We start from the raw sequence: 27,163 nt of genomic DNA on the forward strand, positions 1-27,163 counted from the left end.
CACTGTAGGGTCACTAAGGGGCAATGGGATGGGAGGAGAAGGCTATGCTACCCCAGAACTGACGTTCTTTAGGGATACCAGAGGGGCATTTCTAATTTTAGGAGCTAAAATTACATAGACCACTTCTGACCACATCGGGAGGTGGGGGTGCTATACTCCCAAGCCTACAAGCTCTTTCTCATTGACCTTTCTGCCTCACACCACAGGTCTGTGGAAGGTTTAGAGAGTAACGGCTGATCTCTGACCCTTGCCATCTTTCCAAGTCTTACAGGGGAATAAAATACCCTGGAGGAGTAACATTGGTGGCCTCCAGGCCACGTGCTGTCTCGAGCAAGGAGGACTTCCATGACAGCTCATTTCCTTTCTGGTCATACAGCCATGGACTGAGTTAGGATGTCCTGAAAAGTGGGCGTTCCTAATAAAATTTCCAGAAAGATGTTGCTCAAACAACTACAGATTTAAAAAGTGTCTGTAAAGAGTGTGCATGTGCATTTTCATGTGTATGTGTGTGTTTGCATATGCACATACATGTATTTGTTTGCAAGTGTGTGTTTGCATGTGTACACATGTGCGTTTTTATGTGGATGTGTTTGTGTGTGTTTGCATGTGTACACATGTGTGTTTGCATATGTGTTTGCATGTGTGTGTTTGTATGTGTATGTGTGTGTTTCCATGTGTGTGTTTGCATGTGTATGCGTGTGTTTGCATGTGTTTGCATATGTGTATGTGTGAATATATGTGTGTGTGCACGTGTGTGTGTTTGAATGTGTATCAGTGTGTGAATATGTGAACAGAGTAAGCCTATCTTTTTATGGAAGCTATGCTCAGGAATGTAGAGGTCATAAGGGGCCTCTGGACATTGGGAATATGATGGGAAAAACTTGAAACAAAATTTGATTGCATTGAGACTTTCCTCTCCTCCTGCCCAGGACATGCTATGGAAAAAACAGTACTGAGTCGTTTGGGGTGCTGAGACCCCTTCCTCTGAAGGAGGTGGGGTCAGATTTGTGAAGATAGAGGAAATCTTCCCTGCCTATGACATCATGTTTAGAGGGAGGCTCAGTTTCAAGGTGAGATGTTTCTGAGATAGCATCCCCGCCCTGACCCCTGATAAAGGTTCTCTTGGGTATGAAGGAAAAGGGAAGGAAGGCCATTGGTCTGGGCAGCCTCCTGAGAAAGTGTGTGACACCACTGTTTCTTTCCAGGCCATGGTCCTCTCTTGCTTCTCCCGTATCCCTTACATAGGCCCTATGAAGCTTCCTCCCCTGGAAGACACTCTTTTAACTTAAGGGATTTTTTTAGTACCAAATCCCATACTGGGCACCTAGTCATACCTCACTCCATGAAATATATGGAGGCTTGATGAGTCTTAAGGTCTTAAGAACCAAAATTGGTTAGGGGAGGGATTTTTACTGCATACAAAGACGTCAAAGGAGGTAACTCACCATGTGACCTTGGGTAAGACACTTCCCCACTCTGGACCTCAGGTTCCTCATATATATAGTGAGTTGATGGGACTAGATGATCTCTATTGTCCTTCAAGTTTAATATCCCATGATTGTCTATGTTTGAAAAGACCCCTGGCAGAAGAGGCAGACATGGGGGAATTAATGGTCAGTATTAAACCCCAAGTGCAAAAACATGGGAAAGTACTTTTCTTAAGTGCAAAATGCCAGAAACAGAAATCCAGGTGTTCTCAGCTCCTGTACCCACACTGCTGTGCCTGTAGAGGCAGCTGGTTTATTTTACACATAAACTCTAGATCCTAGGAATCTTACCCTGGCATTATAGAAATGGCACAAGTTAGAGTCAGAGAAGAAAGATTCACCATCACCATGAAGTCTGTCCTGCACTTTTCCTAACATACTTGCCCCCATTTTCCTTCTTGGACCAAAATGTCTCAAAATTGTGCCCATGATTGCCATTAAGAGTGTCATTCCTGGGTCTGGAAAGATGTTTCTTCTGACTTGGGAGATAATCCTGGACCCAAGACTCTCTTTCTGGCTCCTAATATCCCATCAAAAAATTCAGCTAATTTTCAAGAGGAAAGCAATGTGACAAGGGAGGGATGATGAGGAGACGAGAGGAGGGGGTGGTGTTTGGTTCCTTAAAATCTTCCTTGCCATCATTAGGGCATAAACCACTGGAACAACAAAAGCTGTTGGCTCACTGAAGACCTGAAGACTACAACTTCTATAAAGAGATATCATTGTAGCTTCTGAGGGTGAAATCTCCTTTGGAGACCATGCAGCATTTGTGGGCCCTGGAAAGATCCGTGTCGGATCCATTAAAGACCAAGGCCAAGCCTGCCTAAGTCTCTGCCAAGGTCCCCGAAGCTGCCTTTGTGAACATGAGCCCTTTCCCATATGAGCCTGGATCTGAAGTTTGTTTTCTCTGGAACTCTTTCCCAGGTGGAGTCTTTCCAAGATTCTAAAAGCTGAAGCCTGATAGCATAAGAGGCACTGCTCCAAAATCCTCCATTCCTCCTCCTCTGTCTCAGAACAACCCCTGAGCAGAAAGTAAAAGGCATTTACTGGGGGAAGGGCAGGGGAGCCCAGAACCATAGTGGACACTAGTAAAGGGGTAAATGGGTAAAGAAAAGGCTGAAGAGGGCAAATCAAAGGCATTTCCAAAGAAGGCCTTTCCCACCAGGGGCCCACAGACTCCGCTACATCTAACCTTTTCCTCTGGCTGTCAACAACTTTCCCCAAAACATTCAGCACAAAGGTACCTGTAGGCTCTCTGTAATTCAGAACATAGCTGGGTCTTCAGGGATCTTCTAAGAATACTTTCCCTGAGAAGCAAGCCAGAAGCTCTGGGATCTTTTTGGGAAAAGGAGGGACATTGTAATCAGAACTTAGGGGAGAAGGGGCACTGAGCACCCCTACAATTGGAAGAGAGGTTTTGAAGGCAATCCTATTGAGTCAAGAGCTGGTTAAATCTCTAAAGGCAAGTCCTTTATATTGACTGCAGCAAGGAAAGGTCGGTTCCCATGATTTTGCCACATAAAAAGACATTCAAACCTGTTTTTCTGAGATTCTTGGAGATTCTAATTCTCTCTCCCCTGCTGGGGTTTCACCCCTGTGCTCTGGCCTTGGGATTCTGGAGCTACCAACCCAGCACCTTCCAGGGAGAAGGTATTCCCTGCATCTTCTGCCTACACTCTTTCCACTTGACTGTGGATTCTCACAGACCTCTCCTTCTCCTTCTATCTCTACTTCTACCTTTTGATATCTGACATGAGACTATTACCCAACTGCATAAAGTAGTCTAGGTTATGGTTTAGACAATAGTCCCAATACCAAATGGAGTTCTATAGAATCATTTTCAAACATTCCCTCTTCAAATGTATTCATTTATCATCTTCAAGTTGCTACGTCACAGTAACCCTTAGCACTGACATAGCACTGGTTGTGGAAAAAAGCATTTTGTACCCTAGCACGGGCTGAAATACACAGGAGTGCTGGCACTGGGGCCCTGGGTGGTAGACTGACAGGGAGCCAGAGGCAGAGGGCAATGCAATGGGAAGGGCATCCCACCCAAATCAGGGTGCCACACTTTCCACAACCTTCCCACCTTTCCCCCAAGAGGCAAGAAGAGGTGAGATGTTTTTCAACCCATTGCAGGTAGGCATGGAATGGAGCAGGGAGCCCCAAGCAATGCCCAACTATGCCAATCCTACCATCAGACATATTGCTGATCGCCCTGGAATCCATAGATCTATATAAGGGAATGCCAGTGACAGGCATTGCCTACAGTTAGTTCTTTATCCCTCAACATCCCCAAAAGGTGAATAGTATTAACTCCACTTTACAAGGGAGAAAACTCTGCCTTTATAATATGGAAAAACAGCCCCAAGTTCACTTTGTGACAAAGTCTAAATTTGAATCCAGCTCTTCATACCTCCAAAGCCCTTGCAACTAACCACTTTGCAATATGGATCCCATTTGTGGAAAACCAATATCCAGGAAGGGGGTGAAATGGAGGCCAAGGTAGTGATGGTAAGGACATTCTCTGGGGGAAGCAAGGCTCTCAGTCTGGCCACTTCAACAAGAAAGGGCAGGGCTTTCTTTCCTTATTAACAGCTTCCTTAGTTAGGAAGGTAAGCAGCACCACACCCTGCCATTCCCTCCTCTGGCCAACACTGTTTTAATTCTACCCCTGGTGGCTTCACCCCCACCCTCACAATGACACTTCGCATGCACTGGGACCTTCCAGATAAGGAACCCCAAACCCTGTCTGGTCATGGACTCCTTCATTTTGATGTTATTTCAGGGAGTGCAGCCTAGAGAGGATGAAAAATAACCACATGAACGTGAGGTAGTAATGAGTATGGAGAGATGGATAATTAAAATATAGTCATACCCTAACCAAGGGTTGTGGAATATCTGAGAATACCCTTGGTAAGCCAAGCATGGTACCCAGTGGAACTCTTTCCTGAGCACCCACCCCAGGCCACTGTGTAAACAAGCATGGGCAGAAAAGAGTGTGCTTTGGTGAAGAAAGGATTCCTCATAGACACATGTCTCTTGCTTCTTTTCCTGCCTGTATGCTGGCCCTTCTAAGGTCGTGGGAAGGTGATCATCAAGGCATTCTAATGGTGCCTGGGCTATAGTTATGACTGATTTGTTCTGTATCTTTTCCTTGGGTGTAGCTATCACTTTTTTGAGTATAAGTTCTTTCTTCTCATGCCATTGGACTCAATAAAAGGGTGGTGGCACTGGCCCAGGTGGGTGAGCCCCAAATGCCTAGGCTTGCTGGGCACAAACTATGCTGCTTAAAACTTTCAGATTATTTCTTTTATTTTTCTGAGATTGCAAACCTAACCCACAGGCCATATACGGCCTTAGGATATGCCTTTTATTTTATTTTATTTTATTTTATTTATTTTATTTTATTTTATTTTATTTTATTTTATTTTTTAACACAAATGGTATTTTTAAAAACTTGTTGCTTAGTTGCCAGCATTTAAAACTTGGGAGATCTCACATTTAAAATATCCCCATTTCTAGCTTCCCTTGAAAATCCAAGAGTTCTGGCACTCCTGGGCCAGAATTTCTGCACAGTGGTAACCCACTGCGGTAGCCACTCAATTTATATGAGGTGTGTGGGTGTGTGTTCTCCAGCTTGCCATATTCCTCACCAATTTCTATTATCCTCCACCCCTGCACTTATTTACAGTACCTGCATGGCTTGTCTTTGTATTTGAGATTTAAACTTTACAATAAACATTATGTTTATTATACTAGGTTATAGGCCAAGCATTAAGACCAGGAAATCCCATCTCTGCAAGCCTTGTTGATGCCCCTAAAATACCAAACTTATCCTCCCTCTGGTCATGGTTAACAATGATAAAGAAGTGACTGGAAACCTACAACAGAGGGACAAACCTATCTCAGAAAGGGGAGACAGCTCAGAAACTGAACTGTATGAGTAAGGGAAGCAAGCGCATTCAGAAATCAGGTTCCCAACAAGACACCATGCTGAAGCATAATGCTGGAAAAAGCCACTGCTAAGAGAGAAGGTGGCACTCATGTCATCCACTGGCTGTGTCTTCCGCATTGCCTGACATGTGTAAGGCACACGACAAAAGGTTGTTAAACGCCAACAAGCAGGACTTTTCAATGTAGCTGTACATTTCATGGGGGAATAAGGGGGAATAATTGGACCCAAAGTGTTCCTACATCCCTATAATAACAAACACATATTGAAAGGTACTTGGAACTAAAATGTCCCTGTTGTATACCGTGTAGCCAAGAGTACTGAACTGAGACTCCCAACTTCAGTATGGGGTACCTCTTCCTATAAAGTCACCTCGATGCTGCTGGGAAAATGAGTGATGAGTCCTGGCCTGCTTGCCACGGTTGCCAAGTCTGGTTCCAGCTGTGTGCAGATGCTCGGAGGGAGGGGGCTGAGGCTGAATGTACCCCAACTACAATTTAGCTCATGGCGTCATGCCCACAGGAAGTCACAGGGGGAGGACATCCATGCCTGGGTGAGATAAAGGGGCATGGACCACTGAGATTCTCAGGCAAAAGCAAAAGACTCGTTCCTGAAGGGATCTTGAAGGCTCTCACAGGTTGTCCCTGATGAGTATTTCAAGACTCTAACTCAAAAAATGGGGGAAGGTGTGCTAGGGGGCCACCCACCAATTGGCATCACTAAGACTATTCCAATGACAAGCTGATCTCGGCTTAAAGGAGTAAAATGTTAGTCCCCAGAGAAAGTGAAAATCCTTCCACTTCATAACATGGGTGAAGTGACCCTCTTAGAATCAAAATACTTCATAAGCCATGGAGCAATATTAGTCATATGGAAAAAAAAATTCTTTACCATTCTCAGAATTCACTATATAAGGAACCATTTGTAATAGATGAGCATCTTCTTTGCTTGCTTAACTGAGAGTAGAGAAAATCTCGGGTATCAATAATCTATCTTAATTGCCTTCCTTGCACTTCAAAATATCTGTCTTTGTATCCAGTATTTTTTTTCTGAGTCTTTTGACTCTTTCCCAATGTTTGAAATATCTAAAATATCAGAAAAGTGTAGAAACTCTGCGCCTACCTCCAGCATTAACAATTTATAATATTTTGATATCTTCTTCTCAAATTTCTAAACAAATAATCCACTACTGCAATGGCTGAGAACCCATGTGAGTCCATATATAACCCTGTTTCTCCTCTTCCCCATCACCAGAAGTAACCACTGCTCTGAAAGAGCTGATTAGCCTTTTCAGGAATCTTGAACTAATTTTGCTGCGTATGCATATATCCATAACCAAATTACAGTTTTGTTCTGTGTAAGTTTAAGCTTTTAAAAAATGGATGTTTTCCAGATTTATCCATGTTGATACATGTAGTTCCCATTCATTAATTTTAGCTAACGAAGTCCATTGTGTGAATATGCTACAAATTATTTGCCTGTTCTGCCAACTGACACTTGTTTCTGTCTCTTCATTATTTCCAAAAAAGTTGCAGTCAATATTATTACACACATATCCATACACACATGTGGGAGAATTTCTCCAGAGTAGTAGTTGGCAAACTTATCCTATAAAGGACCAGATAGAAAATATCTTAGGCTTTGCGAACCATGCAGTCTCTGCTGCTACCACTAAACTCTGCCAGTATAGTCTGAAGGCAGCCACAGACAACACACAAACAAATGAGCGTGTTCCAGTAAAATTTCATTTGTAAAAATAGGCAAGAGCCAGATTTGGCCCTTGGCCAATGAGTGATAGTTTGCTGACCTCTACTCTAGAGCTTCCTTATTCAAAGTGCAGGCAAGTGGGAGCAGCATCAGCATCAGCTGGGAGTTGGGTAAAAATGAAGATGCTCAGCCCCCGCTGAATCAACATCTGTGTTTTAATAAGCTCCTCAGGTGATTTCTATGCACAAAAACATTTGAGAAGCACATCTTTGGAGGATATCCCTATAATTTAGTGTAATTGAATCCTTAACATTATTCTATTGCTAAATGTTTACCCAAAGTAATACCAACTCATATTTCTATAATCACTAAAAGGATGAACTTCTTACCCCATCTTCCCATATCAGATATTTTTTCTAACAAACTGATGGGTGGTAGATATTATCTCCTTGTAGTTTTAAGATTCGTTTCCCTGATTACTACTGAGGTTGTACATCATCTCAATAAGGGTTTCCCCAATTGAAGAACTGGGAACTGCCTATTTGTATCCTTTCCTCATTTTCTTGTGTGTGTCTTTCTCTCTCTCTCTATATATATATAGCTGTATATCTATATCTATATCTATATCTAGATATAGATATACAGCTATATATATATAGATAGGTGTGTGTGTGTGTGTAGTTGTTACTCTTTTCTTTATTTGTGGGAGTTTGTTATTTATTCTGTATGCAAATTCTTTGTTACATATAAATGCAATGAAACTATGTCATCTCAAGCTACCGTTTGTCTTTTAACTTTGTATATGGTACTCATAGATTTTTTTTAAATTAATGTATTAAAATGTATTCACCTTTCCCTTTATGTTACTTAAATCTGTATGTTAAGAGATATTTTCCTCCTTAATGTCAGGCTATTACCTTTTCCTTTAAAAGTACTATGTTTAGGGCCAGGCGTGGTGGCTCATGCCTGTAATCTCAGCACTTTGGGAGGCTGAGGTGGGCGGATCACGAGGTCAACAGATCAAGACCATCCTGGCCAAAATGTGAAACCATGTCTCTACTAAAACTATGAAAATTAGCTGGGCGTAGTGGCATGCACCTATAGTCTCAACTACTCAGGAGGCTGAGGCAGGAGAATCGCTTGAACCCAGGAGGTGGAGGTTGCAGTGAGCCGAGATCACAACACTGCACTTCAGCCTGGGCCACAGAGTGAGAATCTGTCTCAAAATAATAATAATAATAATAAATAAAAAACAAAAGTACTACATTTAATAAATCTCCATTACAGAAGAATTATGAATAATTTATGAAGAGACTCCTCACTCAAGGAGGTAGAGCTTCACCTCCCCCCATCCCTTGAGTGTGCACTGTTACTGGCTTGCTTTCAAAGTATGTGGAACAAGGGAGAATGTAGTTCTGCAGTGGAGAAACCTGACAAACACCATCTCAGCCAGGCAATGAGGGTTAGCATCATCAGTGTTAAGTCATGTGATAAGCATGTACTCTTTATACGATGTGATGAGAATGGTCTTTCACCTCTGCAGTCTTCTTTCCCAAAATCCCAACTGACAGCCAAAATTGAGAGACATTCTGCATGAAACCTGACTGTCAAGGTAATCAAGGACAAGGAAAGTCTAAGAAATTGTCAGAGATCATAGAAGGCTAAGAAGACATGATAACCAAATGTAAAGTGGTGTTCCGGATGGGGTCCAGGAATGGAGAAAGGACACTTGGGGGAAACTGATGAAATCAGAGTATAGTATTGAACTTAATTAAGAATAACATACCTACACTCATTTCTTACTTGTGACAAATGTATCATGGTGATATAGAATGATTACAATGGGGAAACTGGATGTGAGATATAAGGGGATGCTCTGTACCACTGTTATAACTTTTCTGTATGTCTAAAGCTATTTTAAAATAAAAAGCTGATTTAAAATAAAAAGGCTGTACTTTAAATTTTCATCCAGAATTTATAATTTATTTTTTGACTGGTATGAGGTAAAAACATCTCTTTATTTTTCCTTATGGGGTTTTATTTAATAGTTTCTCCCTCTCGTTTTTTTTTTTTTTTGTTTGTTTTTTTTTTGTTGTTGTTGTTGTTGTTTTTTTTTTTTTGAGATGGAGTCTTACTCTGTCACCAGGCTGGAGTGCAATGGCGCTCCCAGGTACAAGTGATTCTCCTGTCCCAGCCTCCAGAGTGGCTGAGACTACAGGTATGTGCCACCAAGCCTGGCTAATTTTTGTATTTTTAGTAGAGACGGGGTTTCACCATGTTGGCCACAGTGGTCTCAATCTCTTGACCTCGTGATCTGCCTGCCTCGGCCTCCCAAAGTGCTGGGATTACAGCCGTGAGCCACCACGCCCAGCCACACCCGGCCTAGTTTCTCCCTTTCATACTGACTTGCAATGACATGCACCAAAAAAAGTACTCATATCCACACATCTGTCTCCTATCTATCTATCTATCTCTCTATCTACCTATTTATTTATCCACAAACACACACACATAAGTTTTCTGAGTGTTAAAAACAATTACTATACTTTAGCCTATTTGCTTTCCCTGTCTTCATTACTGTAACTTTAAAATAGGCATTTTTGTCTACTAGGGCACATCTCTTCAATCTTTATCTCCTTTTTAAAAAACACCTTGGCTATCTTGGTGTTTCATTCCTCCACATAAATTATAGGATAACCATATCAGGCAAGAGCTTTGAAAAACTCTGCTGGAAGCTTTATAAAAATTGTACTTAATTTATAGATTTGGGAGAAAATCAGCATTGTTATTATATTGTTTCTTCTCATCCATAAATAAGTTATAAGCTCCATTAACTCAGTTCTTCTTTTATACTCTTCATAACGTTTTGTATGTTTCCATAGCCTCTTGCATATCCTTTGTTAGATTTATGCTTTTTTACTTCATATTTCTTGGTTTTATTTCATTTTTGCTACTGTAAATGTGATTTGTTTTCCATTAAATGATCTAATGGTGTTTAGGGAAGACATTGATTTTTGTTTATTGATCTTATATTAGCAAACTTGCTGGACTCCCTAATTAGTTCTAATGGTTATTTTATAAATGCCCTTTGATGTTCTATGTAGGGTGATCAGAGTCTTCACAATAAGGATAATCTGTCTTTCCAATTCTTTTACTTCTTTTGTCTTATTGCAGTGGCTAGCATTACAAGAACATTATTGAATAAAAGTCATAATAACAAACATGCTTATCATTATATTTTTTTCATGAGTTTCATAAATTTTTATTATTATTATTATTATTATTATTTTTGAGAGAGGGTCTGGCTCTGTCACCCAGGCTGGAGTGCAGTGGTGTAATCTCAGCTCACTGCAACCTTCACCTCCTGCAGCCAAGAGATTCTCATGCCTCAGCCACTTAAGTAGCTGGGATTACAGGTGCGCGCTACCACACCTGGCTAATTTTTGTAATTTTAGTAGAGACGGGGTTTTGCCATCTTGGCCAGACTGGTCTATAACTCCTGACCTCAAGTGATATGCCCACCTCAGCCTCCCAAAGTGCTGGGCTGGGATTACAGGTGTGAGATCACATGCCTGGGCTTGTTTCATGATTTTTTTATAGTAATTCATTTTGAATGAAAAGAGTTTTTTTCTGGTTTTCTTTGTTTTTTTCCCATTTCCTTTTCTTCTCACTCATATTGTCTAATTTGTTGCTGCTGCTGTTGTTACCTCCATCTGACCTCTTGGGACTTCAATTATAAACCAAATACTGTAATAACAACTTGGAGTCCTCCTACAAGGGTAACACTGAGGATAGAGTACAACAGTCTTCAGTTAGTTGAGCAGTTTAAGTCAGTTCATGGTTTCAAAGCTGCAACTTTATCCTCTCTCTCCCACTTCCTCAGGATCACAGGTTCCTATTAGTTGTACTCCCAGATAGGGGTCAGTCACATTATCTTTTCAGACTCTTTTCTTCACTACCCCTACCCCAAGACTTGAAGCAGTGAGTCTAGCTCTGCTCCTCTGACAATGTAGAGCACATATCGTTCTGCAGATACCCTCCAGAGCTAAATCCCTGCCTTGACTTTTTGATTCTAGACTTGAAGACCAGTGTAATAATGAATGTAACTCTGCACATCACGTTTTATTTCTGTACCATTTCTTGTTCACAGATTATTTATCTTGTTTTGGGGCTCAGCTATGTCTTTTTATAGTTTTTTTTTTCATTGCTACATATTTGGAGGAGAGGAGGAAACTAAAGCATGAACTTACTGTACCATCCTGACCAGAGCCCAATTATTTGCCTTTCTTTCTATATTGGAGGAAAATGTATTTTGTTTCCAAAACTAACCTTGTAACTGATGCCTTCAATACTATCTCCAACTTCCTTCTTCAATTATTTCCTGTCTCTTCAACATCTTCTGCCTTTGCTCTTACATTCCCCTTTACACAGAAATCTATATATGGTTACCTCTGTCTTTGGGTATGTGCACACATACCAAACCAATGTATGCCCACACTCTGAGTCTCTTACCTAGTAAATGATGGAGTAGTGTCCCCCACTTTACCATACCATTTGTTTTCATCCCATTTTCTTAGTTCCTTTGGATACCAACAATTTGCATAACTTAATTCTAGCCCTAACCTCCACTGTTTTGCAGATCATTCATGCCTACATTCCCATAATCCAAGTTCTAATCCTTTTACAAAAACTAACCTCTTGAAGGTCATCTTCAGTGGTTACCCCATGACTAGATTTTCTCCAGTCTTTGATCATTTTACCTTGATCATTCCACAGAATGTGGTACCTTGACCATCCCACACCCCCCATGACACCTAGAGCACTGTGCCATCCTCATCATTTTCCTACCTTTGTGCTCCCTTTCTTTCTGTTGGCTTCTCTTCCTTCACTGGTCCCTATGGTAGTTTCTCAAGCATCAGTCTTTTCACCCCTGGCTACATAAGCTTTGGACCTCAGACTGACAGCAATAGCCTCACCAGGAATTTGTCAGAAATGAAGCATCTCAGGCTCCACCCAAAACCTACTGGATTGGGATCTGCATTTTAACAGAATCCTCAGATGATTTCTCTGCAGAGTAAAATGTGGGAAATGCTGCTCTAGCCATCTGTTCCTCTCTCCATCTCCCTGTACCCTCCATCATTAATGTCCATCTCCTGTGTGGTAACTTCTAACCCTTTATTTCCAGCACAAACTTTCTTCTGAATTTTATTCTCACAATGGCAACTGGCTTCTTGGTATCCCCATTATTGTGCATCATAACAATAAACTCAACATTTCTACAATCCTCATCCCAAACAATTTCCCTTTCTGACAGGCCAATTCTCTAAAGCTACTTATATCATGCTTATAAGTACCTAGGTTCAAGCTCTTGGAGTCATCTTCATTTGCCAGTGCCTTTCTAATTCCCCATATCAAACACCTGATTTCAATGATTTGTTTTGCAGTATCTCATGTACACATCCTTTAATTTAGATCCCCACCTTAGCAAAGCATGGCAGAAAGGTCAAGAGATAGTAACTTTAAGTAAATTACTTAACTTCCCTAAGCCTCAGTTTCCCCTTCTGTAAAACGAGGATATCACTGTCTATCTCCCAGATGCTGTTGTGATTTTTTAAATGTGTTAAAGGCACCCAGGTCAGTGTCTGGCACATGCCACACGCTAGATGATGAAAAAATCTTGGCTTATGCTTCCTCACCACTCAACCCTGTTTTAAAGCCACTGTTCGGGGGCTTCCTAACATGTTTCCCAGCTTCCAGTCCTTAAGTTAATCCACTGTATGTATCATTGTCCAATCATATCAATAAAAATTCCATTCACCAATCCTGCTCAGAAGCCACCAGTGGCTTGAAAGTGCCACTGTGTGATGCCCAAACAGCTTAGGCTGCCATCCTGGTATTGACATACTCTATCTCCAGCCAACCATTTGGTCTCATCATCTACTCCTTCCCTACTCACACTCTCTTGTTCAGATAAACTCTGACCACAACGCATGCCTCTCAGCTTCTGCCCTCACTTCCATAGTATTCCACTGTCCTGAATGCTTATCTTCTAATATATTTTTCTCATCCAATTACTGTTCAATCCTTCCATCCCCAGCTCAAACTCCACTCTCTGTATAAGTCACTTGGCAGTTAATTGTGAATTTCTATATGATAATTCTTCTCCTTTTATCTGGAACTATTTCAAACACAAACACTACAATGAAATGGTCCATGTATTTGTTTTTCATTTCTCAATAAGACTATTTGGAAAAAAAACCAACAACCAATATCTATAAGCACTTGCACTTGCCCAGGCACTGAGCAAAGTGTTGTGCATGGATTTTCTAATCTGACCTTCTCAGTACCCCCATGAGGGGAGAACTGGTATGGCCCCAGGTTTGTGGATGGAGAAACAAAGGGGCAGAGGTGCTCAGTAATTCATGCCAAGTTGCCCTGTTAATGGGATGCAGAACCAGAACTTGAATCCAGGCTTTGCCATTCCAACTCCCATGTTCTTAACCCCCTCTGTATGTAGATGCCAAGGACAGGAAACAAATCCAAGAGCTCTCTCCATTTCCCATGTGATAGATAAGGATTTTAGAGAATTGAAGACTTGTTTTTTCAGAACCATATAATCTGACTTGTGTGTATGTGATCTGTGTAACAATGTGCCACATTATCTTCAGGCTGCACTATAGTATTTTGGCATTTGCAAAGCATTTCTCCTTCTAAGGACTTTAAAAATGACTAGGTTAGTTTCAAAACAACTCTGAGGTAAGGAAAGAAAAAGAAAATATCCCAACATCAATGCCTCGTACCCTGACTTGGCCATATGGCTTCTGGAACCAATATCTTCAAGTCCCAACTGCTACCCCAGGGTGCTCAACTTTCCTTGGAGTCATGACCATACTGTTTAGGATATGATGAGCAAGAGATAAAAGCCAGAATCTGACAGGGAATGCAACAATAAAGTCCACATTTCCGGGTGGTAGCAATTTTAAGCAGATTATCTAAGAGCAAGATGTGGCTAATAGGATCAGATAGCTGACTCATTCTAAATTTATGGCCTTAAAAAATCAAGTAATATAAACCTATGAGTTTGGATTTTTTGGCTCTGAATTCCATGATTTGTGATGATGAAGAAGTTACGGAAGGTGATGAAGGGGAAAAGAAGACAGAGGAAAGGTGTCCCATTGTACATCAGTATAGAGGAATAGTTCCTCACTTTTCTTTGAGTCCTTTTTAATTTGATGGAAGCATACTCATACATACAGACACACACACACACACACACACACACACACACACAAAATACTCAATTTGGGCAGTGCAGGTGTCATCATCTCCCTCAAAGGCCTAGATAAAGAGTGGAAGATATATACTACACAGCTCCCAAGCATCAGCATTTTGCAGTGCCAGGCACTATAGCAGATACCAGCAAATGCATATCAAATCTCTGCTTGCACTGTCCTCCAAATCTCCAAATAACTGACACACACTGAGGGCCTCTTATGCTCATGTTCAGAGCTGGCTAAAGGGAGAGGGAATATCAAGATGGGTAAGAAGATTGAAAAAACAATGACTGCAGAGAGGAGCTAAAAACCCAGTGCCAAGAGTAGGAGTCTATACCTTTGTAAGCTTACCTAACAATAATTTTGCAAATACCTAAATATCAATCTTCTAGGAGCCAAGAAAGTAAAAAGGAAAAGAAAGCATGGGAAGTTTACAGTCATGGGGTCCTAAAACAAATTATAATATGGCATTTCACTGGTGAGTGGCAAGAGAGAGGCATACACCCAGAGCTGAGGGGCTGTAGTGAGGGAGTGGTCATAAGACCACGTGCCGGTGGGAAAGAGGAGGTGAGAAAAATGGTCACCAGGCAGAAATGCATGGACTGGAGAGGGGAAGCCATTCCATGTGGTGGGAGCAACAGACAAAGCATAGCAAACAGGCAACTATTAGGGATCAAATTGTGCCCCTCAAAAACCATCACCACAGTACTTCATATTGTCACTTTATTTGAAAACAGGATCTTTGAAGATGTTCAAGTTAAGATGAAGTCACTAGGATGGGCCCTAATCCAATATTACTATGTCCTTATACAAAGAAAAAATGTGGACACACAGATAGATACACACACACAGAACACCAGGTGAACATGAAGGCAGAGATCTGCATAATGTGTCTACAAGCCAACTAATGTCCAAAATTGCCAGCAAATTACAAAACCTAGAAGAGGGGTTTGGAACAGATCCTTCCCTAGTGCCTTCAGGGGGCTCACAGCCCTCCAGACCCCTGTTCTTGAATTTTGGGCCTCCAGAACCGAGAAAATAAATTTCTGTTGTTCTAGGCCATCCAGTTGGTGGCACTTTGTTACAGCAGCCCTAGCAAACTAAAACAGGAATTTGTTTTCTCCCTGAGAAGCAAAATATATAATTTGGCAGGAATATGGGAAAAATGGGAACCAGCTCAGCAAGGGACATTAGGAACACGATGTTGCAGGGCTATCTGTGAGTAAATTCCATAAAAATGGGACCTCACCAATCAAGTGACAGTGCTGGAACTGCAGCTGTGCAATTTAGACGTGGGCACTGGTATGGATCAATAGATAGAGATGAAGATTGACAGATGGATAGACAGATAAATGAAGATGATAGATGATAGGTCAATAGATACAGACATGGATAGATACCTAGATAAGAGATTTAGATTAAGTGATGTACCTTCAACTAATGATAATGGCTTTTCGCATTAATGTTAAAAATCAATTTCCAAATGTTGAGTTTTGTTTCCCACTTTCAAAACAATATCACGTAGGTTCAGGAGAACAAAAGTCCTGGAAATTCATAGGAATTACACACCTGGGAAAGCGGAGTGTCCCATGGAGCCCAGAGAGCACCAGCTCAGGTAGACACACCCAGCCTGCACTCACCAAATCTGTGCCTTAGACCTCATGGATCTCACCCCTAGCAGAAACTGCACAACCTAGGCTGAAACAGCCAGACTGTGACAGAGAGGACCTCAAGGAATAAAAGCAGTGCAGGGAGAGTGCTAGGACATTCCTAAGAGGTAACGACAGTAGGAGACTTAGCTTTTTTGGAGGAGGTGGCTGTTGCCATGAGGCTTAAAGGAGACATAATATTTCCTCCTAAGAAGATAGGAAGAAAAGTTATTCCTGGAAGAAAACACCATACTGATGGCCATAGTGGGGAAGTACAAGACACACTTGGGGATGTGCAAGGAGTTCCTACTAATAAATGGAGACAATTAGCTTGGGGGCAGATCATGAAGGAACTTCAGAGTTTTAGGCAATGGGTGAGTCTTGAAGGATTTGAAAGAGGGGATGGCCTGAGAAAAGATTAAAAAGGAATGAAAGATGAGACAGAGAAGGGTCAGTGGTGGCTGGACTAGCTAGGGCAGGGGCCAGCAAGCTTTTTCTGTCAAAAGACAGATAGTAAATATTTTAGGCTTTTCAGGCCATAAGGTCTCTGTTGCAACTACTCAACTCTGCCGTTGCAGCATGAAGGCAGCCACAGACAATGTGCAATGAATGAATATGGCTGAGTCCCAATACATTCATTTAGAGACATTGAAATTTGAATTTCATATAATTTTCACGTGTTACAAAAGATGATTCTTCTTTGAATTTTTCCAACCATTTAAAAATGTAAAAACTGGCTGGGTGCAATGGCTCAAATGCCTGTAATCCCAGCACTTTGGGAGGCCAACGCAGGTGGATCACCTGAGGTCAGGAGATCGAGACCATCCTGGGTAACTGAAACCCCGTCTCTACTAAAACTACAAAAAACTAATCGGGCGTGGTGGCGGGTGCCTGTAGTCCCAGCTACTTGGGAGGCTGAGGCAGGAGAATGGCGTGAACCTGGGAGGCAGAGCTTGCAGTGAGCCGAGATCGTGCCACTGCACTCCAGCCTGGGTGGCAGAGTGAGACTCTGTCTCAAAAAAATTTAAAAAAAAGAAAAGAAGAAGAGGAAACAGGGCTGCTAGGCATCGAATGTGTTGTTGTATCTCCTGCCTCTTAAGGCAGTGAGTGCATTTGGGGGATAATAGACACAGTGAAGTCCCAAAAGAATTCATCTACACACCAAAAGTTTATAAAATGCATTGACCTAACATGAGTCTCAGTTCTTCCACTGCTCTTAGTAAGTCTAAAGTAGCTCTAACCTGAGCAGAGTATACTGCAGTTCTTGGAGCTGAGAGTTCCTCTGTGTGCTGCCATGCCTGGCTGGAAGAGCCTTATTTAACAGCAAGTGGCTTGCCTCAGGTCCTGATGAAATAAAGCCAAGGGCATGAGGTTTCTAATTCATAGTTCAAGCATTGCCACACTTCTTTAAGCATTGCAGGCATGCTGTCCAGAGTTTGTGCTGAACACATTACCAACTTCTTTTCCGTTACCCCCCAGTGTTGCTAGTGGTCTTGTTATTATCACACTGGAGAACCCTGGAGCAGCCCAGACCCTGCGTCCTCTCCCACCCCCTATGTTTAATCCGATGCCAAGTTTCTTATTTGCATAAGCTCTACCTTTGCATCCCTCTGGCATCCATCCTCTTGGTTCTCCTTCTGTGATCCCAGCCCTAATGTACCACATGCCCAAGATGGTACTGTCACCCTTTAACCCAGGGGGTCACAAACTGTAACCTGCAGGCCCAATCCGGCCTGTTTCTGTACAACTCTTAAGCTTAGAATGGTTTTTATTCTATTTTTAAAGACGGAGTCTTCCTCTGTCACCCAGGCTAGAATGCAGCGGCTAGAATGATCCGCCTGCCTCGGCCTCCCAGAGTGCTGAGATTACAGGTGTGAGCTACCACACCCGGCCTCCACTTCTTAAATGAGGAGCAAAGAGTAAGATGTAATTGCTGTGATTAAAATGGCAGTGTAGTCGAGGGAAATGAGCAAATTGTAAGTTTCACTTCCAGTTCTGCCATCAGGTAGATGTGGATCAGGCACAAGTAACCTCCTGAGCTCAGTCTTCCCACCTGCATAATGGGGATAATTATACTTCCCTTGGAGGCCCAAGGGGTTATAGATATGTAGGTGAAGTATACAGTGCAGTGTCTGGCAACAATCAGCATGAACTACATTCTAATTCCAAATGTGAGCTGTAAACAATATTCAACAAAATAGCAATGAGTGTCCTAAGAAGATAGATAAGGCAGTGAAGCATCAATGAGACATTTGCTATGCATTCTCTGTGGTAGACTCTCCTCCTTCTATATATCCTTCAAAATTCTCAGCAATGAGGATGTGAATACAACTGCATTCTTACCACCCTGCATGACCCTTCTCCCGCTTGTTATTCCACTAAATTGACAGGGCCTGGAAGGAAATCTTACCTGCAAATATATCACAAACAGACACACAGATTTTGAGCGGTAAATACTTTTTTTACATGAGTTCTCTTTGGCAGATTATGTACGCTTATTCTAAAAATCTCAAGTATCAAGTGTCAAATGTAATCAAGTGTTATCATTATAGAATACTTTTGATGGATATGTGTTCTTTGATTCCCAGGGAAAAACTATGAAATTGAGGTATCTTTCTTACATAAGAAACCTGGGATCACAATTTCTCCAGAGATGTGCCATAGGCACTTAGATAACACTTGTGCCCCTTTTGAACACTTGTAGAGACCCCAAAGCTCACACCATCCCACATGATGTGTGCAAATAGCTGTAGAATGAGAACCAGATGATGGCCTAGCCCTGTGGGACAGGGGAGAGTCACTATCTTTCTAAGTTTCAGTTTTCCAATCTGTAAAAGGGAGATAAAACTTTTGTACCTTCTCTCTCACAAAAACATCATGGGTTCTAAAGAAGGTAACGTAGGAGTAATGTAGGAGTTCTGTTTGAATGTTAGTGCAATGACATTTTGGACCAGGTAATTCTTGGTTGTGGGGGGCTGTCCTGAGCATTGTGGGATATTTAGCAGTATCCCTGGTCTCTCCTCACTGGATGTGAACAGCATCCTCCACCCCATTGTGATCATCGAAAGTGTCTCTAGACATTGTCAAATGTCCCCTGGGGATAGAATCACCCTGGTTGAGAACCCCTGCTATAAGTAGGAGATTTTCATTGCAGCTTATGATTCAGGAAGAGAATCAAGAAGACCCCCAGTGTTAACTGAGTTCCATCTTTAACCATAACATATACTGATGCTCCTAAAAGCCCATAGACCATTAACAAGAGCTGAGAATGTCATAGCTGCCTGCTGTAGTTGTGTGCATCATGGCCACATGGCCAAGGATATGGTGGTTGTATGTACTATGGGGCAGTGGCCATGCCAGCTTCAGATGTCTACATAGTGGCTGTGTAGAGCTCTGGAAGTCCTGGGAACTCTTCTGTAAACAACTTGAATTGGACTTTAAGGAGTGATGCTTTTATAACTATATGAATCCATATTCTGATGCATTTTTAATCCATGTAAACTCACAGCCAACCATCCCTTATTATACCATATTAGGGAGTTTAATTACTTATTTAATCAGAGTCTTTCCTGGATGACCAGAAACAGCAAATAGAGAAACTTCAATAGCCATTATGCCAACCAAGAGCAATACAGACTCCATTGAAGCAATTGCCTGCACTGCAATCATGCTAATTAAAGGCCCCCAGAAGAGTCAAGATAAAAATGTCAAGTGAGATTTGTTCTAGACTTCAACGATTTACTGCCTCACATGATGAAGTTCCAATAACCCTGGGAAGAAATGCCTTGCTGATGGAGAGTGTGGGGGGAGGGGGATTGCTGGCTGCAAAAACCAACCAGTAAGGCCCCAGAGGTGACGTACTGCAATGGAGGAAGGCAATACAATCAATCCTGAAAAATGGGGCTTCCCAAAGGATCCCCATTTCCAAGCAGTGCCTCAGTGTGCCCAGGGTATGACAAGGCTCCTGTGGGTGCTTCTGAAAGCTTCTCACTCCCACCCCCAACCCACTCACTTTATGAAGTGGGTTTGGACATGAAGCCACTGACTTGCATCACAGGATATTTTAACAAACACCCCTAAGATGTGCACTGTGGGATCTATTGTCAGGAAGCTGGAAAGTATAATGCTGTATCCCCACACTCTTCCTCTGAACAATGGAAAAGATATTCTTCCTCTGAATGACAGTCTGTAACCTTTGATGCTTACCTTTGTGCCTTGGCCACTAGGATGCCCAGAGTCATATCTCTAAGGTCCCTCTAGCAGCAGGTACGTAGTAGTCTAAACTAGCCGCTAATTTTATTTTATTTTCTTACATGTATCCCCCATTATTACCAGATATTGTCATTCCCTTTATTCATCTTTTTTGCACTACATTTGCATTTGTGCAAAGCACCTCCAACATTTTTTGCAATGAAATGGGATGTCACTGAATAAATAACATGTAGATGTCTTTTCTTCCTTCATGCGAATTTTATTTCCCATGCACACAGACATGTAGATATTTCCCTGGGAGAAACATGGCAGGCCCCATCACAAAAAGCTGTTGTGGATAGGGGCATGATAAGGAGCTGAGGACATAGCTAAATTGGAGGAGTTTATCTCTAAGACTACATCTTTCAGACTCGGGATAGGCTCACGGAATTCTGAATTCAGATGAGGAAGATGGCACTGGGACAGACAATAGAGGCTTATTAAAGAATACAAATGATTCTTATCAAAGAGGGAGGGAGAAGGTTTTACTATTACATTGCAATATGATTCCACAGAACCAGACAAATTTCCAACATCCTGCACAAGGACCTACCCCAAAATACTAATTGAAATGCTGATTTAATCAGCTCCTGACCCACAGACTTAGGGATCTGAGAGTACAGAGCTTGGACTTCTTAGTGTTATGATGGTGACACTTATCAGACTTCTTAATGCTATGATGGTGATATTCAAGTATCAGACTTCTCAGTGCTATGATGGTGATATTCAAGAAACATGTAGGGGTGTATATACACTTTCTGTTGCCCCCAGTGGGGTAATCCAGGAGTGGAAGTCTAAGGATTTAGACACAGGTAGGGACTAATAGTGGACAAGTAGACGTATATTCATAGTCTTTGTTAAAATGAAGACATGTCCATACTAGTTAGTAAATAGGCCCTGCCTTGAGTACTCAGACCCTCAACACTGTCACACGGGCCCCAGCCCCCCCCTCTGAGAATTCTCACAATTGAACAAGGAGTTCATGCAAGGTCAGGTGCAGGCATCTCTTCCAAGAGGGCAGTGTCTACCAGGTAGGGTTTTTTCCTCTTAGAATCATTTATGGAAATATAATTCACACAACATAAAATTCACCCTTTAAAACTACACCACACACACACACACGAATAAACCATATCCCACTAGCAGTTATTCATCACCCTCTGTCCCTTTGACCCCTGGAAATAACCACTAATCTACTGGCTGGTATTATGGATTTGCTTATTCTGGACAAATCATAGAAATTGAATCATTAAACATTTGGTTATTTTGAATCTAGCTTCTTTTACTTGGCATGTTTGCAAGCTTTATCCATGTTGTAGCAAGTACTAATACTCATTCCTTTTTATGGTTCCATAATATTCCATGGATATATTATATTTTTAGTCAATTTTTAAGTCGGTGAACATTTACACTGTTTCTCCTTTTTAGCTATCATGAATAATCTTGCTATGAATATTCATGTACAAGTTTTTGCATAAACATGTTTTCAATTCTCTATTATGCACCTAGAAGTGGAATTGGTAGGTCATATGGTAATTCTATGTTTAACTTTTTGAATATATGCCAAACTATTTTCCAAAGCAGCTGCACCATTTTATATTACCACCATTAAGGTGTAAAAGTTCTACTTCACATCCTCACCAATACTTTTTACTGTCCAACATTTTTATTATAACCATTCTAGTGGGTATAAAATGATATTACAATGTGGATTTGCATTTCCCTACTAATTATAATGAGCAACTTTTCCTGTGCTTATTGGCTATTTGTATATCTTCTTTGAGAAATGTCTATTCAAACCATTTGTCCATTTTTTATTGGGTTGTCTTTTTATTGAGTTGTAAGTGTTCTTTATATATTCTGGATACTGCTCCCTTATCAGACATGATTTACAAATATTTTCTACCATTCAGTGAGTTGCCTCTTCATTTTCTTGATGGTGTCCACTGAAGCAAAAAAGTTTTCCATTTTGATGAAATCTGATGTATGTATTTTTTCTTTTGTTGCTTGTGTTTTTGGTGTCATATCTAAGAAATCATCATCTAATCCAAGTCTACAGAAACTTGTACCTAAGCTTTCTTCTAAGAGTTTTATTGTTTCAATGCTTACATTTAGGTCTTAGATCCACTTTGAGTTAATTTTTGTATATGGTATGTGGTAGGGGGGTCCAGGGGTCCAACTTCCTTCTTTGGCATGTGAATAGCTCGTCGTCCCAGGACTATTTGTTTTAAAGACTATTATATCCTTTTTAAATTGTTTTGGCAATCTTGTTGAAAAATCAGTTGGCCACAAAAGTACAAGCCTATTTCTGGACTCTTAATTCTACTCCATTGATCTATTTCTATCCTCGTGTCAATACCATATTGTCTCTATTACTGTAGTTTTGTAATAAGTTTTGGGATTGAGGAGTTAGAACCTCCAACTTTGTTCTTCTTTTTCAGGTTTGTTAGACTATTTTGAGTCTTTTGGATTTTCATAAAAGTTTTAGGATCAGCATGTCAATTTCTGCAAAAAAAAAAGGCCTGAATTTTGATAGAGACTGTGGTTAAATCTGCAGATCAATTTAAGGAGTACTGGTATATTAATAATATTAATTCTTCCAATCACTATACATACATACATGCCAACTATTGAATGAAAATGATATTTGATTTAAAAATAAAGTAAAAATTAGTATAGATATCTATGCATTGATATAATAATGTCCATGGGAGATTGTGAACTCTTCATCATTGGAATTATTCCAGGAGAAGGTTGATAATATTGGCCAGGTGTATTGTAAAGGGATTTTCTCTCTCTGAAGGATAGTGGTTTTTTTTCAAACTGAAAATCTAAGAGTTGGACTATTTTGAGTTTTTTCAACTCCTCAAGCTATAAAGCATTCAGGCTCACACAGGAGAACTGTACCATCATAAAATCTCAAAGGAAAGACATAAGTTCAGCCAAGGATGGATAATGGAAGGCCTTGTTCAAAACATTTCCACCAGCAAAGTGACCCTGCCCTCAAGGAAATGGTGAATCTGTGATAGCGTTTATGTGCCCCAGCCCTCATCCCTGATGACTAAGATTGCTAGGAATTACAAAGAGGGTAGGGAAGCCCTTCCCCAACTAATATCTCTATCTAACACCAAACTAGAAGCTGACATTCAGAGAATCTGAGATCTCTGCTTTAATCCTTAGGATGATTTTTTATCCTGGAATGGCAAAGCAAAGCAACCAGGGTATACAATCTCACTGTAACTCTCACCTTGAAATAGAAAGAGATAGTTTTTTAAAAAACTAAGACTCAAGAGAAAACCTGAGAAGCTATGTAGAAAAAAAAAAAAAAAAAACCTGCTAGAAGCCCAGGGAAAACAAGATTTTTGATTCTTATGAATCAATATCCATCCTTTAAACCAACAGAAAATTAAAACAAGCATGACCAACCAGGTGAATCTCAGCCTATCACAACTAGGGCCTATTGAAAGGAAAAAACAGAAAGCAGACTCCCCAAGCCAGAGAAAGAGGAAGAAAGCCTGGGGAGTGGGGAGCTTGGCCAGCAAGCTCAAATCAGATATTCAATGAGTCCCAAACCTCAAGTAGCACTTTTCAAAAATCCTCCAAGGTCAGAGAGAAGAAGACTTTAAATCTATCAAAGGCAGTGTGCCAGCACATGAATCTTTGGTTCTGCCCAATAATCACAGAGCAAAGAGGGTGCTTAGGGTTGAGAAGAAGCAAGGAAGATTTTTTTAAAAATCATTACATTATTTGACTAATTCTTTACTGAGGCAATCAAATGCTAGCCACTTACTTGTCTTTTGAAGCACACAGGTGTGGCACACATAGAGAATGGTCTGGATCTAACTGACAATTAGACAGGAGATAAATTGAGAGGTGTAGAAGCAGCCAACTATGAGCTTTGAACAATACTATGAACCTGTAGACCTGTTGACCAAAATGTTAAAGTCCTTTCCAGCAGAGCCAAGGTCTCACAGATAAACTGTATGGCAGTATGCATTAGAGCTCCCTAGAGAAAATTCTTAACTGGCATGATCTGAGAGCTAACTTTGCATCAGGCGCTGTTTTGAGACCTTGGCAGGTTTTATTTCCTTTAAACGTTAGAATCCCATGAGTAGGTAACATATTGGTCTAATTTTACTGGTGAAAGAACTATGGCATAGAGAGAGGTTAAGTAACTTGCTAATGTCACATGATTACAAGGATGCAGAGCTGAGATTTGAGCCCAGGAGGGATGCCTCCAACAATCACACAGCTAACTACTACAATGCACTGCTCCACTGAGAAGCAAGAGGACTGTGGAACAAAGTTTCAACCAGGGAATCACTCATTGCTAAGCCAATATAACATATGGAGGAACAAACACTTTCTCCATAAGGAAAAGTCAAACCTCATGAAAATCTTCAAAAGAGTAAATAGGCACAAGGGTGTAAGGAACCAACTGTTATGATATATTTGGATTTTTTTTTTTTTCACTAAGATTCCACTCAATGGCTATTTTTAAGATGGAAGTCTCCATGGTAATTGAGATGTAGCCTCATGGATGGAGAACTGGTCAAAGAGTCTCTTGAAAACCCTTTCCCAATAAAGAACAGAATCTCCTGCTTCAGGGCCACGCAACCATAAGAAAGAAGAGACAGGACAATGAGCCTCTCTCTTAGTCTAATTGGTTTGCTTGGGGGTACCTTTGTTTGCTGTGCCTCTGACTTGATTCTAGGCTTTCCCTTCTCTCTCTTGTCTTTCAGCATCTGTGCCATCCTCCACCTGGTGGAGCTTTAGAGCTTTACACTTTGTCCAGTATCACTCCTTCACTATTCACCTGATCTCTCTGTCCTTAATGCCCCTCCTGTCATCCCTGATCTCCAAGAGGGACTATGCCAGAGTGCCTCTGATTTTCAGATGATCCTAAGCTATTCCAGGTAATATAAAACTAAAACAAAAGTTATAAACTATAGGAAGAGCCCAAGAGACTTTTGCATGTGCTGTAAACAAGAGGAGAGAGACGATCAGAAAAATGGGCAGACAAACTCTCATGTGGGCAACAAAAGGGGAATGCTTCTCATCAATGGAAAATTCAAACCATGCAGTCTAGAAAAGAGACTTGGAGAGATTGAAAAGTATTCCTTAAGGATGTGGTCTCAATATGTGCTACTTGGGCCAAAAATACCAACATGCTGTCAAGCATTATCAAAACAGCTGTTGGAAAAAACAACACATTGTCCTACCCTTGTGCAAATTGAAGGCATATTTACACTAAGAAGAATGTGTACCCTACTGCCTTCGACAGGGTAAGGAACAAATAAGATAGTGAGGGAAGTTTGAGGGAAGAGAAGACACATTTATAAGGATTTAGCAGGTGTGGGAGAGTGTGAGAGGCCAAACTTAAAAGCTCTGTGAGATTCACCCTTGAAATACAGGGATAAAAGTGAACAGGATCAAAATTGTAGGACTAGGGGAAGGATTGGCTCAAGTGAATGATGGTCTCACTATCATTCAACTCCTCTTGATCTGTGGCAGCAGAATGAATGGATGGAATTTATCACAGTGCTGGAGTATTCCATGTGTGAAATCATTTCATCCTCCCAGTGCCTAGCAAAGTGGTATTTATTATTCTCATCTTACAGGCGAGAAAAATGAGGCCTAGAGAGCTTAAGTAATTTGTGCAAAGGTAGAACACAATACCTTTGTGATAGTAGAGCTGGAATTTAACCCTATATTCGTGTTACTCCAAAGGTTTTCACCTGCATTTGTTTTCCCTCTATTGATTTGGGTCTCTTTGCTCACTGAGATCCATCAGCATTAGGTACTCACAACGTTCTTCCCTGACTGATGCTTTCTGGACACACCCTGGTGCTGCCAGAGAAGCCTAAGTACAGGCTGCCATGCTTCCCTGAGCAGGAACCAGGTGCTTCATGAGCTTGACCCCAGTTCATTCAGGACTTCTGATGGCCCCAGAGAAGCCCGTGGATTAACAATATCATCACCTAGGACGCCTGTGTTAAGACAAGAGTCTTGTGGGGACAGGCTTTCCTAGGCAATTGTTCTGAACAGCTGTCAGTGACTCTGTCAATGGGTCCAGCAAAGGGCCTGCCCTTAAAGCCTAAAGTCTGTCTGCCCTAAGTCACATTGGTCTGCATGGATTCCTTTACAAAGCCACCTGATCTTACCCTCTGCATGGCTCTCCCACTGCACTTTGTGTGATAACTGCCTTGACTTGTCTCACCTTTAGACTCCATGCATGGAACAGACCACCTCAAATCTCTCCAAAGGGATTTCTTGAGTATTCAACAAATCCTGGAATACCTGACATCACTGCCTAAGGGCCAGAGCACAGAAAAAGGTGCTAGGAGGCAGTCTCCCTCTCTTACCAACATAAGCCTGAGACCCTCCCGTCTCTTCCAATAACTACAGTCTACACTCCAATCTCCATAACATTCCATTCCCCTTCAATAAAGTTTTTACCCTTGAACAATCTTAGCAACCTATCAGAGATAGGGCAATACATTTGAGGAAATGTATCTTCACATTGATATGGTAAATCCAAAGATAACCAGAGCATAACAGGTTTCTGTTGGAAGGATCTCTCATCCCCTCATATGCCAATGTGCACTGGGGCTCACTAGGAGGCAGATGGTATTTACAGCCCTTCCCAAACTTATTTACAGTGAAACACTTTTTCAAGAGCATCTCACAGGACCATATCAGAACACTTGTAATTTGCAGCATCTGTAGCTGTCAAAATAGCCTCTGACTTTAAGGAGAAAGTAAAAATGTTCATTACCAAATCCAGCAAGCACCAGGGTGGATGATTAAACTAGAATATTTCAGTCATTCCCAAAAAAA

At 41.2% G+C, this 27,163-nt stretch overlaps 1 protein-coding gene across 5 annotated transcripts in view; it reads right to left on the minus strand.

Moving 5' to 3' along the window:
• Window positions 1-27,163, minus strand: part of NTRK3 (neurotrophic receptor tyrosine kinase 3) — a 387,207-nt gene that overhangs the window by 103,432 nt on the left and 256,612 nt on the right. Inside the window, exon 15 of one of the 5 annotated variants that reach the window (XM_030931669.1) lies at window positions 1,446-1,580. The exons of the other annotated variants lie outside the window; for them this stretch is intronic. Coding sequence (XP_030787529.1) covers window positions 1,446-1,580 — 135 coding nt within the window. The remainder of the gene's footprint in view (window positions 1-1,445; window positions 1,581-27,163) is intronic. 5 annotated transcript variants of the gene reach the window in all.

The sequence above is a fragment of the Rhinopithecus roxellana genome, chromosome 5 (assembly GCF_007565055.1).
Source record: "Rhinopithecus roxellana isolate Shanxi Qingling chromosome 5, ASM756505v1, whole genome shotgun sequence".
NCBI classification, from domain to species: domain Eukaryota; kingdom Metazoa; phylum Chordata; class Mammalia; order Primates; family Cercopithecidae; genus Rhinopithecus; species Rhinopithecus roxellana.